The following is a 14,374-nucleotide window of genomic DNA, read 5'->3' on the forward strand; positions in this document are numbered from 1 at the left end:
ACAGATGTTTTAGAAAACCTCCATCTCTTAGCTACCAACTACTGCAGGGATGTCACAGTGAAGCTCGCTTTCCAGTAACCATTAATCAAGCTGGACAGAGATGTAGCAGCAAGGGTTTTCCATGCAAACAAAATAGTGACTCTAACTTCTGCGATAGCTCAGGGTCAGAGGGAAGTGCATCACACATTAGGGTGTTTCTGATTTTTAGCACTAAGCCTAAACTATGAGAGAATACCCCTTTCATGCCATATTAAATAGGCATACTTCATGTTTATGCATAAGAACTGCGGTCAAGAAAAGCAAATGATGACTTTTTGATTTTATGGCAGGAAAAAAATCTCAATCTTTAACAGACATTGCTATTATTGTATTTCCAAACAGCAACTTTTTAAAAATGCCTAATATTCAGTGTAGATTTAACCTGGGGCAAAATCAATGTAATTTTGTTAGAGACCTAATCACTGAGACCTGCAGTCTACATTGTAACTATGTTGCATTTTCCATTTATTTTACTCAAATCCTTTATGGTTCACAAAATAGCTCCCAGAAATAGATCACACATTAGCTTCAAACATTCCACTGACTGACACAACCCTTGACACTTTTCAGTCTGATCACAGTCGAAGTCGCGCAGACCACAAGGGATGTATTTCTGCCTTGAATATGTCAAAGGCTGCAATACAGAACTGTACAAGCCAAACTGTTTCTTCTGAAGAGTTAAGTTTCACACCGCAATCAGAGCAAAAAAAAGGCGCTGGTAAGACAGTGCTTCAGGAATACAAATACTGAATGGATCTCAGTAACCAACTTAAGCAGGGGAAGAGCCAAACCTTGCATTTGCTGCCAAACACTTCACAAACGAGATTTGCACTGTTCCATTTTTACAATTTCAGGTTTGCTGCCACAGGCACACAATTCAAGTTAGCCTAATTTTGCCCTAATGCATTTACATTTTTCACTGCTACAGTCTGATGTCCTTGTATATTTGCTCTCCTTCTGCACCCCATGAGTGAAGGAGAGGGAGACAAGAAGGCTTTAATATTAAATGTAAACACCTAAAAAATGGACAAAACCCCTGATACCTGCAGTTTCAGCCACAGCCACTGTCAAGAAGGCAACCATTTCCAAAAGGTTAACCACTGGTGCATAGGCCATGGCTAACACACAGTTCATCATCATTCTGTTTACTTTTCACTTCATGTCTCAGCAATGAGTAACAAGAAATGCTCAAATCCTTTACACATTTTAAACTGTTCTCTAACCACAGTACCCAATCACAGTACTTCTGAGGCATCTAGTTAGCATACCTCTTAGTACATCTAACTTCTGAGACCAGTGAGACCAAAATGCCCTTTGCCTCATTGCATATGTCAATCCCAAGGAACAGCAAGTAAATCAAGGATAAACATGGCAAAATAGACTCAAGCATTTTGTAAGGCAGTTTGAAATTTGTGGGCTCTTACCAGCTACATGATTGCTTTATTCTTTTCAGAAAAAGACGGTGCTATCAGATCTGTTATTTAAAGAGAGACAGCAGGTACCTCTCTAAGTACTGCATGTACTGTAGGACAAATGCTCCCTTGTGTAGGTAGCTGCAAGCTGCACAGTAAAATGAGGTCATGCTACCCAAAACAGGCAGAGGATTTCATAATGCAAAAAGGTATTTAGTATTCTCTCCCCTTCTAAGATAGGAACACATCCAAGATTGCTAGTTATAAATATAGTGGTGACAGCACCAAGCCTGCCAAAGTCCAGTAAGCATTTGGACAATGCTCTCATGTACATGGTGTGATTCTTGGGGTGTCCTGTGCAGAACCAGGAGTTGGGCTCAATGAGCCTGATTGGTCCCTTCCAACTAAGCATATTCCATGATAACTCACTAATGCTTTTCACTGGCCCACAATGCAAGGCCAGGATGACTTGCTACTTTGCCCTTTTACAGTGGTCTACTCAGACCTTGTATTCAGGCTCCAAACTGACATTTACAGCACCAGTTAAGGAAAACTGCAAAAAGAAATAATCACTGCAGGACAGGAGCTTCAATGAATATAAAAACATCTTTTTGCTGGTAAAGTGGACTATTACACTCCTGCTGCACATGCTCTCACAGTAGCTGCTACACCCCTTTCACCACCAGTCAGACACAGCAGCAGCCAGTCTCTTTGTCGACTTTGGCCAGACTGTGTAGACAAGGGGGAGGGAGATGGTGTCCATTTTACACCCAGCTGTCTGCTGCCAGAGGCTGTCTACTTAGCCTATAGCTTGATTTAGTCCAACTTTACTCACTCCCTAGTGGAACTTTGAAGAAAGGAGTATTTTCCCCCTTTTTTAAATGAAAGCAGTAGTTACAGGAGAGGGCAGAAGAGGAGAGAGCAGAATAAATGTCAACGTAAAGAGGATCATCATAAAGTTGACTTTGGAAATTAAACACAGCTTTATATCCACACCAATTCTTAAACAACAGATATTACTCATAAAGGTGAAAACTGGTTTGCAAATCCAGATGCCAAAATTTGTGTGCTGTCAGCCTGACAAGTTCTAGAATGAAGGAGTGGGGTGGGAGGAAAATAACCAAAATCCGTGTTCACTTTTCAGCCTGAGAAAGGAATGATTATTGTGTCTACATTCACAGCTGAGCAAACAGGCATTTCTATCAGCTGCTGTCTTGTATATCCCTTTCCAATTTTAACAATAAATCCAAGAAAGCATTCTTCGTTGCAGCTAAAATGCTCCCTAAACTGCATCCTGGATCTAATCCTTACCTGGTACAAAGAGAAAACACAGTTCCTCCAAGCTACCAGGGACCTGCCCCAATCAGCTGGCACACCACACATGCACACCATCATTAATTAGATGAAAGATGGGAGGCAAGGACAATCCCAGAACTTTTCAAGGATGTGCAGTCCAGCATTGCACAGAGATGCATCAGTGGTGAAGAAAGAAACCAAGCGATGAAAGCAGCCACAGTACTATTTCTGAAACAACCAACTCCACGTTTAATTGAGTCCCTTAGGCTTTCAAACTGATGTAGCAAAGTGGAGACAGAGAGGCAGCTGAAAAGCCTGGGGACATTCTCCTTCAGGGACAGGGGCACATAAGGATTCTAGGAAACAGGTAAGGGGATAACATCAGCTGACAAGAAAGGCTTGTCCGAGCCTTCTATCTAAGCTTTAAACCAATATGGGTTTTCCAAACCCATATTGTTCTTTCACCCCACAATGCCCTCCACAAAAAAAACCTAAAAGAAAGGCAATGAAGGGACTATTCAGGGATCAGTCAACCTAGCTAGGAACCAAGGATTTATCAAGTAAACATCAGAAAGAGTTAACAGGAACTATGGCAGAAGGAACAGTTGCAGGTAGCTCAGCAGAGTGCTTCGTAGAGACAAGCACACATAATGCAATTGGACTCCTTACAGCAGACAACATGGATATGTTATTTGGAGCATGCAGCTTCAAAATGCTCACTATAAAGGAGCATTTAAACAACAAAAAAACCACAAACAACCCAGCAAACAGCCAACCAAGCAACCAACATAGCAACCAACAAACTAAAAGTAAGTACCCTGAAGGACTGTTTGGGTTTGGTTTTTTTTTTCATTTTGCTACTGAGCATCTTATATTCAGAAATTTGCACCTTAACTTTTCTGTAAATAGTAATAACCATGACCTTTGCTTATCTGCTGATTCAATACTCCTCTACTCAATTACAGCAAAGCACTCTTTTGTGGATCTGTCTGCAATCAAGCTTCTGCCCTTAGGGAGAACACTTTTCATAGGCACAAATGTATATGCAGAAATAAGCAGATATATACCGGCTGAATAAATGTACCTACTTATTTTCATTTTTGTTCTGCATTCTAATCTTTCTGGACATTTCTGAAGATGGAATTATTTAGAAAAAACTGAACCATTGGAATAGAGTAACATAACTGACTTTTCAAATCTCTTTAACTGGGGCCAAAAAAAAAAAATCTACAGTCTGTTGGATATAATCACGTCATTTTCTAAATGTCTTGATAAATGTTGACGTAACACTTTCAGTCCTACAAAAGCATAAACATCATTTTTTTAAATAAAAAAGCAGCTACTTGAAAATTAACAAGCCCAGTCATTTACAACCTAAAGAAAGATGCATGCTAATGTAAATCTACCTCCTTCCCACCATAATTTTCATTTGGTTATAAAACCATTTTGTCTAAAATGGAGTATAACAGAACAAAGTCAATCAGATCTACAACTGTGGCAATTACTCCATCTCTTAACATGGTCATCTTAAATGTTCTTTCCATTTCCAAAGGTTTTCACCTTCTGGAAGTTGTATCACACCTGATATCTGTTACTATATACTATGCAGTAATGTGCATCAAAACCACAGATAGTCTGAGCACAATCAATTATACTGGATCCACTCTACTGCATCATATTACTAAGCTGAACATCTTCATTGTTACCAAGAAAGCACATAACATTTTTCTTGACTATCCAGTTCAGTTAGATGGTGTAGCCCCTTTTTTATGTGCTTGATCAGATCACAGTCATCTTAAAAGCCAGTGAAATAAACCAAGATTTTATGAAATAATGATTTTAAACTGAGATCACACGGACTTTTCATTACATATAGTAAAATGAAGGGATGTCTTCACTGAAATACTGCATAAGCCTTGTATTTCATACGTTGGCTGAAGTGTGACAGGAAAAAAAAACCTTAATGCCTTTGTCCTTCTCTCCATCAGTCTAGCCTACAAACTAGCACATGACTTGCCATCATTCAAACATACTGGCTGTTTTCTTAACAACTGTGGTGCAGAATAGGAATTCTCAGGCAGTGGAATGTTAGAGATGCTTTGGTCTCAGGCCTGCTTCCATGCAACCTGCGAGAGCATATACTGTTACCATGGTAGAAAACCAAAAAGTCATCAAACTACTTGTATAGGTCTTACTAGCACTCACATTAGTCTCCTGAAAAAGTGTTTCCTCAAACATTGTAAAGAAAAAAACTACAGAAAACCAGACAGACATCCCTTTCCATGTTAAACTGCCACATGATATGCGTGGAGTGTTTAAAAACATTTCACACTCATAGTGGATGTCCAGTCCCACTTTCTTATAAGCCTTCCATTAGTTACAAGTCAGAGAAAACAATCATAAGAAAAAATACAAAGTAAATCCTGGTAAGCGGGTAAACTTAACAGCATATATGTTTAACCCAAGATGTATTTTCAACACAACAGCTGTGACAAGCTATGCAACTCCTATTTTCCAGACTGAGGACACTTGAAAGCCGACACTATTTACTGCATATCTTCACTCTCCAGCTCCTAATTTAATTTTTTCCATAATAAAAATAATACCATATAGGCTCTCCATACTCATCCTGTTCTTAAAAATCAATTTTCAATAAAATGATTGTTCTCATCACAAGCTCATCCACAGCTGCTTGTAGAGTCCATTTAAGCCAGGAACACCCTGATTTAACCCTTGGAAAACCATGTTCAATGGCAACTAAATAACATCTCAGCTTAAAAACTACCTTTATTCTTTCTTTTACTACTGAATACAGTAGAAGAATCTTCATCACTGACATTTCTAAGACATTTTCTGCCAGGAAGCCTTTTGACTTTGTACTTGATCCTCTGTTTATGACAAGTTTAAACTGTTCAGCATTTGAATATGCTGGTTGCAGTAGCACAAAATCCTGAATTTCCCAAAGTATTTGAATATTTTCATTTGAATGGCTACCCCACAACCCAGTACTACTGAGGACTACAATTCTGTAAATTGAAACTAACCAAAAAATCAACAGAATTCCTATTAAAAAAAAAAAACAACGCAGTCTGCATACCCCAAAATAAAAATCTGTATTAAAGGTATTTGTTTCCCCAAGAGACACATACTGTACAGCTAGCTTTTCAACAAGCGTAACATAAACTAGAGAAAGTTACTAGTTAAACAACTGAAAACAGAATTTTTAATAACTATTGCCCCTTCTACAGCTGCACACATAATATACTCCCTACTCTTCTTTCTTTCTTCTGTGTTTAGTTTAGTTCAAAAATTACTAATGTGACTCAAAATTGCAGGAATGCATGCTTACTACATCTAAGTTGAAACAGGAATAAAAACTAGCACCTACAGATACAGAAAACCTGACATACCGAGGATCTTATTTCACCAAATAAAAACAAGATTTCCTAAATTGATTCGTTTTAAATAGAAAATATTTTCTAAATGCTTTCCGTGTTGCATTTAATATAATTAATGTTCACATACCCATTAAAATGTGAACAATTGTAGAAAAGTAATACTTTCATTTAAGGTTCTTTCTGAAAGGCATCTGTCCGCATCAGGAAAAACAGCATTCTGGTAAATATTTACCTCTTTTTTTAAAAAGAAAATCAAATATATAAAACAAAGCTGTAAATAAATACCTGCTAACCATGGATGTATCTACATAAGACCGTCTCTTTCCTTAGTAAGAAAATGGTTCCAAATTGAGTACTATCCTTCCAAAGAAATTAAACCAGTTAGAATAACTTGTTTTCTGCTGCCACAAAACAGTGATAAGCCTTTCTTTAAAATGTAGTTTAAATTATAAACATGAAACATTATTAAAATATTTTATCTGAATTAAGGTTTCTTGCTTGCTGATTTAAACTAAGACCAAGTCAAAAATTCACATAATTTAATTCTAATCAACCTATCGGCAATAAGATAGCTCTGGTCTACACCATGTCAAGATTATTCCATAACAAGTTGACAGTAACAATAGTTAATAGTTATTTTTCCTACCATATTTATTTTGATCCAAAAAGGAAATACTTACTTGCACCACACAGAAGAATGATTTAGGCTGATGGATACAATAACCACAAAGTTAACAATTCCTACGGAAGGGACCATGACAACTCTGCTAATGGTTGTAAGCCTAATAAAAATGCATGGGTTTATGCTGGTAGCTGCCACCTTCAAAACAACTGAAAAAAGACTGCTGTACTGTTTAACACTATCTAGGAAAGCTAAAGGACAAGGAACTCAGTAAAACCATTAACTTTTTTTAATTTTTGACATCATGCCTCATGGGACTGGAGACTGGCTTTGACTGCTGTTGCTGCTCAGGGGCTGTAGTGGAACCAGGAATTCCTAGCAGGGGAAGCCAGATAGAGTAAATTCTCTAGTATATCTTTATAATTATTAGTCATATTAGTCATTAACTAAAGCTAGCAAAGGAACAGATCTTTCCTTGTACTTGTTTTAAATTCTGAATCTTATAAAAGGTTTTAGTCTGTCCTGGCCATTTGTGTTCATATGAATGGCTCACCCTCTGCGTTTCTGGCTGCATTTAACCTCTGTCTGAACTTTCAGCATTTCTAAAACATAATGCAAGATCTGCCTCAAGACAGGACTTTTTGCTGATGCAGAGGTTTACTAAACAACTTCTGGAATGCCACTGGACATAGCAAAATTGACCTTTAAGGAGGAGAATGGGTCAAACTCTGAGACAAAATTGCCCTTTTTCCTTCAATATATCAGTGCAACAGTTGAGATCTGGTCACACTGTACTTCAGACTTTTTCCCATAGAAGCTACTAGACAAAAAGCTTTGAGCAAGAAAGATGCCAGGTAAAAGATATGGAAATTTTGCTATATTCTTTTCTTCTAAAAATAATAATGAAAGCCTGTCTTCCAATACTGAATGAAAAATGTATCCACATGGAGTGTGGACCAAGTAATTTCTGTCCATTTCTGAATCTGACTGGCTTCATCAATCTATTGACTCCAGAAATACTGTGGATGATGAGGAGGAGAGATTACCCCTAACACTGATATTGCATTCTGTTCGTAGAAGAATCCTTCTTTTCCTTTTGTTTTAAATATAAAGCTTTTAAAATCCAAATGCTTATCCTTTTAGCATTGGCAACATACAACTAAAAAATTAGTGTTGATGAAAAAAAGCCTTCTTTGTGCTTTTATATGCATTGCCTAGAAAATTCTTGACCAGTTTCTGCCATGTTTAAAAGAAAACTATATTTACAAAAGGACAGACGAACTATGAAAAGCAGATGACTGAAAGGGCATGTATTACAGGAAAAGCATATCCTTCTGAATGCTCTTCAATGTTTTATCTTTAATAAGATAAAACATGGCTCTCCTGCACTTCAAAGCATGTTACACTGAGCACACTGAAGTCTGGATTTGGAAATCTCAGCAAGGATAAGGCTTGCTGAAATTTGGCTCTGGGTTCTGAAATGTAGTTACTAATGTAAGATTTCAACAGTTCAGACTGTGACAAACCACAGACGAAGACAACAGAGAAACTGTTAGAGATGAGAGGGAGAGTAAGAACGTGTGCCCCTCTGTGCAGAAATGAGTGAATGCTGGAGCCAGAAGCACAGTGGAGTCCCTACAGCCAGAACACCTAAATCTGACAGCAGTGGCTTGGATAGTGACCAATATTTCTTCATATAAAGCAGAATCACACACTGGCAACTACAGCAGAACAGCACTAAACACTGCCATTCACATAAAAATTTCTGTCATTCACATGAAAATAATTAAATATTCTAATGAGGTACATATCTCTGGTGTTTCCCTTCCATGTGCCTTCCTACCTTCTGAAAAGCTGCCCAAATATTTTGCAAATTAACTTATTTTAGAGCATTCAGCCTACGCAGGTGTCCAAACTGGTAAAACATACCATGCCAACAAAACATGCCAGCAAATTGTATTTTTCTCTTCAGATGCTTCCACCACTTCTCAATATCATTTCAAAATATAACTGCTGCATAACTTGAATAACAGGCAGCTATTTCTGACTCTTTTATTTTTATACCTTTTTTTAAACCCATATACTTTTCTGGAGGCACTGAAAAACAAGATTTGATCAGTTATTTCACCTACAGCCTTAAAAGAATGAAAACATCTCAAAGGAAGAATTAAGTATGTTACAGGACTGTGTCTACATCTCCTATTTGTGCTGGAACAGGTACTGGATAGATTTCTATACAGAAATGAAGTACCATACTAGTATGAATAAATGCCACACAAATATAATTCAGAAATACTTTTTTTTTGGTACATTGTGAAAATTTGTGATAAACAATACTTTGGAGTAACATTTTCAGACACTAAGCCACTTGACTGGTATGAAAGTATAAGTGCAACTTCTGCACCCACAGAACAGAAATGCAAATAATAGAGAGTGCAGGTGGAACTTATTTTGCATGCAATGTTGCCCTGAGCAGTGACACACAGGTATTATTAAGAAAAAGTACAATTTCATATGGACAGAGATCAGAGCCACAGAATGATTTAAAGGCTGAAATCAGGCCTCAAAACTGCAACTTACTACCATCCAACCTAAACAATTCTATTATTCTATTAAAGATAGTACATCTAAGAATGTGGGACAATAACTTCTAATCATTTGCTATAGTCTCATTTTGTGATTATAATCAGGTATGGACCCCAAGTAATAAATCCTGAAGTCTCCAGAAACAGCCTCCAGAAAAAGCCTCTGTCTTTTCAAAAAAAATTCCCAATAACAGAAAGGTAATAAAAAGTTCGAGGCAGATTATGCAAGATTTTGTAGAGCACATCCACATACAAAAACATTCTCCAGACATTGTGTATACTTTTTTTCTACATGGTGGGTCATGGGTTTAATGCAATTAAAAATTCTCTTGAGGAGGCTCAACATAAGAAAAACTTCACTCATTCTTTTCACACACATTGAAAAATCTTTGTTGGCATAAAACCTACATACAAAATCAGCAGTTACCTCATCACAAAACCTTTCTTCATTATGCTAATGTTTCAATCATAAGAAAAACACCCTGATGTGTGAAATAGTGACATCTCAGTAAGACAGGACAAAGTACAGCGAACTGCAGATCTTTGATCTGGCTGAAAGTGCTCTGCATTCTGATGAGAATTTTTGCTGGGATCCTAGGAGATGAAAGGATTTTTTTAAAGTCTGACAGTTAACAGAAGGGGGGAGGTATTCAGAAGAGAACAAAAAGAGGAGCACTGAAAGAAGATGACATCATGCCTCAAACTGGCCTTTACCATCTTACTGACATGTTCTACAATAGCAGTTTCCACACAGCTATTCCTGAGAGCTCAAGATCCTCTGTGGAGACAGTTTGGCTGGAGATCCAATGCTTTAAAAGGACAGAAAATTGAAAGAGGTCTAAATATAACACATATATTTTTGGGATCCAATATGCATTATGGTAATGGTCCAGAATACTACTTTTTGAAACTACGTTCTGCTTCACATTATAGATGGAAAGTCTCCAGTCCACAAAGCTAACAATTACAAGATCTGTCACTCCCATCTCCAGGAAAATCGCACACTGCAAGCATGGAAATACCATTACTTCCCTCTGATTCTTCCCACAGGCTCTTTGCCTTTTCTACCAGGAACATCTTCCAACCTTGTGTGGGCCTTGGAACTGATTACGTTTCTCCTCAGGTTCCCAGAGGCTCCAAACACTAGGGAGAGGTAGCAAATTTTTCTCTTTATACTCTACAAGCAGCTAAGAGGAAAACCACAGCACTTCGGGAGCATTCTGATTACTTATGTTCAGTCAAATGCATATACAGTCAACTTACCATGTATTGTGTATTACTGTACATTGTGTACAGGCCATGTACACAACACTTGTTTGCTATAGACTTCTGTACCTCAGAAGACATAAAACGTAAAAAACAGACATAAAACCAGTTTTTCTCTGATACTGTTTTTCTCCTGTTCAGAAGTTTCCTCTCCTTAAATAAAAGAAAAATTGTACTTGGAATTTTCCCATTAAGGCAGAAAAAGATTTCCTGTCAAAGCTTCTCTGCTTCTTAACTTTCTCTCTCTACACTCCTCATTTATGTTTCATGGTGTGGCCATTTACATGGCACATTTTTCTGTGTCAAATATCCTTACAGTTGCAAAGACCTATCTTTATAAAAATGTCTTTCATTCTACCTCCAGACTAAGTACAATCTGAAAAGACCAACTAAAGTGCCTTGCAAATACCCATATCTCCTATATCCTAAAGCTAGAACGCATATTTTCACTTGACAGAGAAAATGCTGTTATAATTAGGATTTTTACATGCTGTTTCAGTATCTGAATACACATCTATTTTGAGAATAGCTTGGAATGAAGTCTCCTTGAAAGTTGATGCTAATACCACCAAAAGACAGCATTTTGCAACACCAAAAAAAGCACCATCACAGGGACACAAAGAAGAAAAATTTCAGCCAGAGCATGTCTGAAAAGCCATGTGACACATCAATACTTTTCTATTCTCCCCACATGGACAACTGAAATCTGTATCAATGGCAAATTATTATATTTGACATGCACACAGCTATACTTTCACCAGTCATAGTAGAAGTCTATCTCAGGAAAACTGTAAATAACCATTATTGCATTTGAACTGCAACTCTCACTACCAGAATCTGTTCTTAAGGATAGAAATCCTGTGTTAAAACTGGAAGTACTAACCAAGCACATATTAAGACTAAGAAGGATATTTACATGTTAGAGATTCCCATAATATTCTCTCCCTCTTACTATGGATCATTTTTTATGCTTCTAAGTTTTTGTCATGCTTTCTGAACTTGTTCTTTCAAGAAGAATGAATCTGTAAGATAACATTACAGACACCTCACGATCTGGATTATATCTGTACCATTTTAAGACTTGGCAATTAAAACTACCTTTCCTTTGTATGTCAGGGAAGTCAAAGGTGTCTTGAAATCCCTGACCCCAGAGGGCCAGATGCATCAGAGAGGAAGCAAGGACATGTGGCATAATACAACACATTCAAGAATCTACTAAAAGGTACTAGAGGGCTTGCATTAAACTGGCTTTACCTTCTGTTTTCATCTCTGCTGTTGCAAGATGGAAAACTGATTTCTGACTATAGATTCTGATAAGACCAGTGAAATCTTGACAAAAGGAATGAAAACGCCACTAACCTGCCCTCTGTGAGTGATTCTTCCTTCTTTTTATTTCTTAACTACAGGATTTTGCTAGTATTAGCCCATTTCTGTTGTTTCTATCTCAAAGCTCTGAGGTTCAGATACTGCACCAGTAGCACCACAGAATGGAGGTGCTACTAATGCAGTCACTTACTTAAAACTGTGAATACAGTTATGCCAGCTATCCAGAGAACACCCTAACTAAAAAACCCCAATCATTATTATTTATAAGTAACAACCTGACATTATTTGTAAGGATACAGGACATGTTACTTTTTCCATCACAAAATGTAGTTCTCAAAATGTATGTGCAACTGTCTTAAAATTTATTCTAGTGATCAGCAATAATTGTTACCCTCTTAAAGTCAATATTGAGAGGTATTGACTTGAAGCAAGCAAGCATTCAACCTGACACTACCAGAAAACCCATATACTTCAATCAACACAAAAATAGTTGTCAAAAAAATGTAACAACCCATGCATAAAGTGAACTACATAGCTTATCTGGGAAACATATGAGTACTAAGGGGATGATATATTTCATTCACCCTTGACTTGATCATTACCACAGGATGCCCATTTTCATTCTTCCATCTTCTAAGGAAACAAGCTTCCTTGAGTCCTACACTTAGACATCCAAATACCATGTAGCCAATTCAGATAAACAATGATTCACAGAACAAAAAAAAAAAAAATTAGAAGGAAAAACTGCGAACAAACATGACTACTTATATTTTCAGCATCTTTAACATAAACCAAATCTGCAGGCTGCATTAGCTGTTATCTCAGTATCTCAGAGTAACATGCTTGAAAGGAGACAATGCCAGAGGTCCAGAGAAGGGCAGCCATAACCATGGAGAAGTTGGCAAAAAAGTCCTTGGCTGTGAGTTGTAAGACAAGAAGATGCACATATTTTGCGAGAGAGAAATCAAAAGTCAAGAAGCTGGAAAGGGTCAGTCTTTAAAGGACTTCATGGCATTTATTTGTATGACTCAAAGCTCATCTGGAGGGGAAAAGATGCTTACTTGTAAAGGTAGTATTCGGCTTGATCCACTTCTTCTCGTGAAGAAATGTTGTCAACAAACTGATCAAAAAATAAGAAATAAAAGCTTAAAAAAGGAGCATTCACATGAAGCATATTAGAAGAAAATAACAACAAAATACATTTGTCTGGCACATTTAGCTATCTGACAGTACTGGCATTCTTCATATCTCTGCTCACTCTTAATTCTGGTTTCTTCTAGACTGCTAAAACTCAAATCTTTTTAAACTGATATAACTCCCTTAATTCTGAGAAACCTTATGCATCTTGAAAGCCATCAGAGGATTAAACACCTATAGCTCAGTACCCTGTATTTTTGCTGTTCCTTTAAATCTTTCGCTCTTAATCATACCCTTTATTTTAAGCATATATTCAGTTCCTTACATTTTTTGCCACAATTTTGAGAGAGTTTTGACAACCCTCATTACTTTTAAAAAAAAATTATTTTCCCTATAGTTTGCCTGTTATGTCTATTCATAGTATATATTCTGAGGCACAGGGACAGCAAAATTTTATATTTCACTATACTTATAAACAATGGTAAGAAAAAAATTACTCTCCCATGCTGTAGAGCACAATTGTCTTTTCATTTACAATACTCTCTTCTTACAGAACTCCCAGTGCTATCAATTATTTAGACACAAGCCAAGTTTTCAACCACACTTTGTCTTATGTGAATCCTGTTTTCCTGTACATTTTACAAACATAAGCATAAAGGTGTTGGAACACTATGGCATCTTTATAATACAATACCTTTAGTTCAGAATAAACAAACTTGCTCTCAAGGCTAGTACTTCTCTTGCCCTAAGCCTAATCTAAAAACAATAATTCAGCTGACTGGTATTTGGTTTCCCATTCCTTCATTCTCTTTGCAGGATTTATACATAGAGATCTCATCTTCTGAGCATGGCCATAGCATGCCTGTGTGCTTTACCTACATTCCGGAAAATAAGAATCTGATGTTAGCTCCAGGTATTAGAAAGCGGGGTTGTTTGAGAAACAGCCATTTCTCTAGGGAGGTCAGCCCAAAGCAGGAAAAGGAATAAATCTGATTCATAAAAAGGAGAGGAACACCCATTTCCCTCGTGGACACTGTCTCAGAAGCAATGGTGAAGAATGCTTAATCTGTTTAAACGCTTGCTCTTGTAACTGAACAAAGCGTTCTGTGACTCCTCAGTTAGTAGTGCAAATTATCCAAATTAGTGGTATTACTGAGATGACTCAGCTTCTCTGGATAATTTTGAAAACTGAAATCAGTTTGTTGTTTTCTTTTTAAACCAACTACTTATTTATTCTCCTTCTTCATTACAAACATTCATTTACACAGGGAATTTAAAAACACATCTCTCTGC

General features: G+C 37.1%; 1 protein-coding gene across 2 annotated transcripts in view; it reads right to left on the reverse strand.

Moving 5' to 3' along the window:
• The window catches only part of MRPS27 (mitochondrial ribosomal protein S27), a 42,636-nt gene that overhangs the window by 19,952 nt on the left and 8,310 nt on the right, over positions 1-14,374 (reverse strand). For both annotated transcript variants that reach the window (XM_030237425.2, XM_050986639.1), the window contains one exon: positions 13,006-13,064. In XM_030237425.2, coding sequence (XP_030093285.1) covers positions 13,006-13,064 — 59 coding nt within the window. The remainder of the gene's footprint in view (positions 1-13,005; positions 13,065-14,374) is intronic.

The sequence above is a fragment of the Serinus canaria genome, chromosome Z (genome assembly GCF_022539315.1).
Source record: "Serinus canaria isolate serCan28SL12 chromosome Z, serCan2020, whole genome shotgun sequence".
In the NCBI taxonomy this organism is placed as follows: Eukaryota; Metazoa; Chordata; class Aves; order Passeriformes; family Fringillidae; genus Serinus; species Serinus canaria.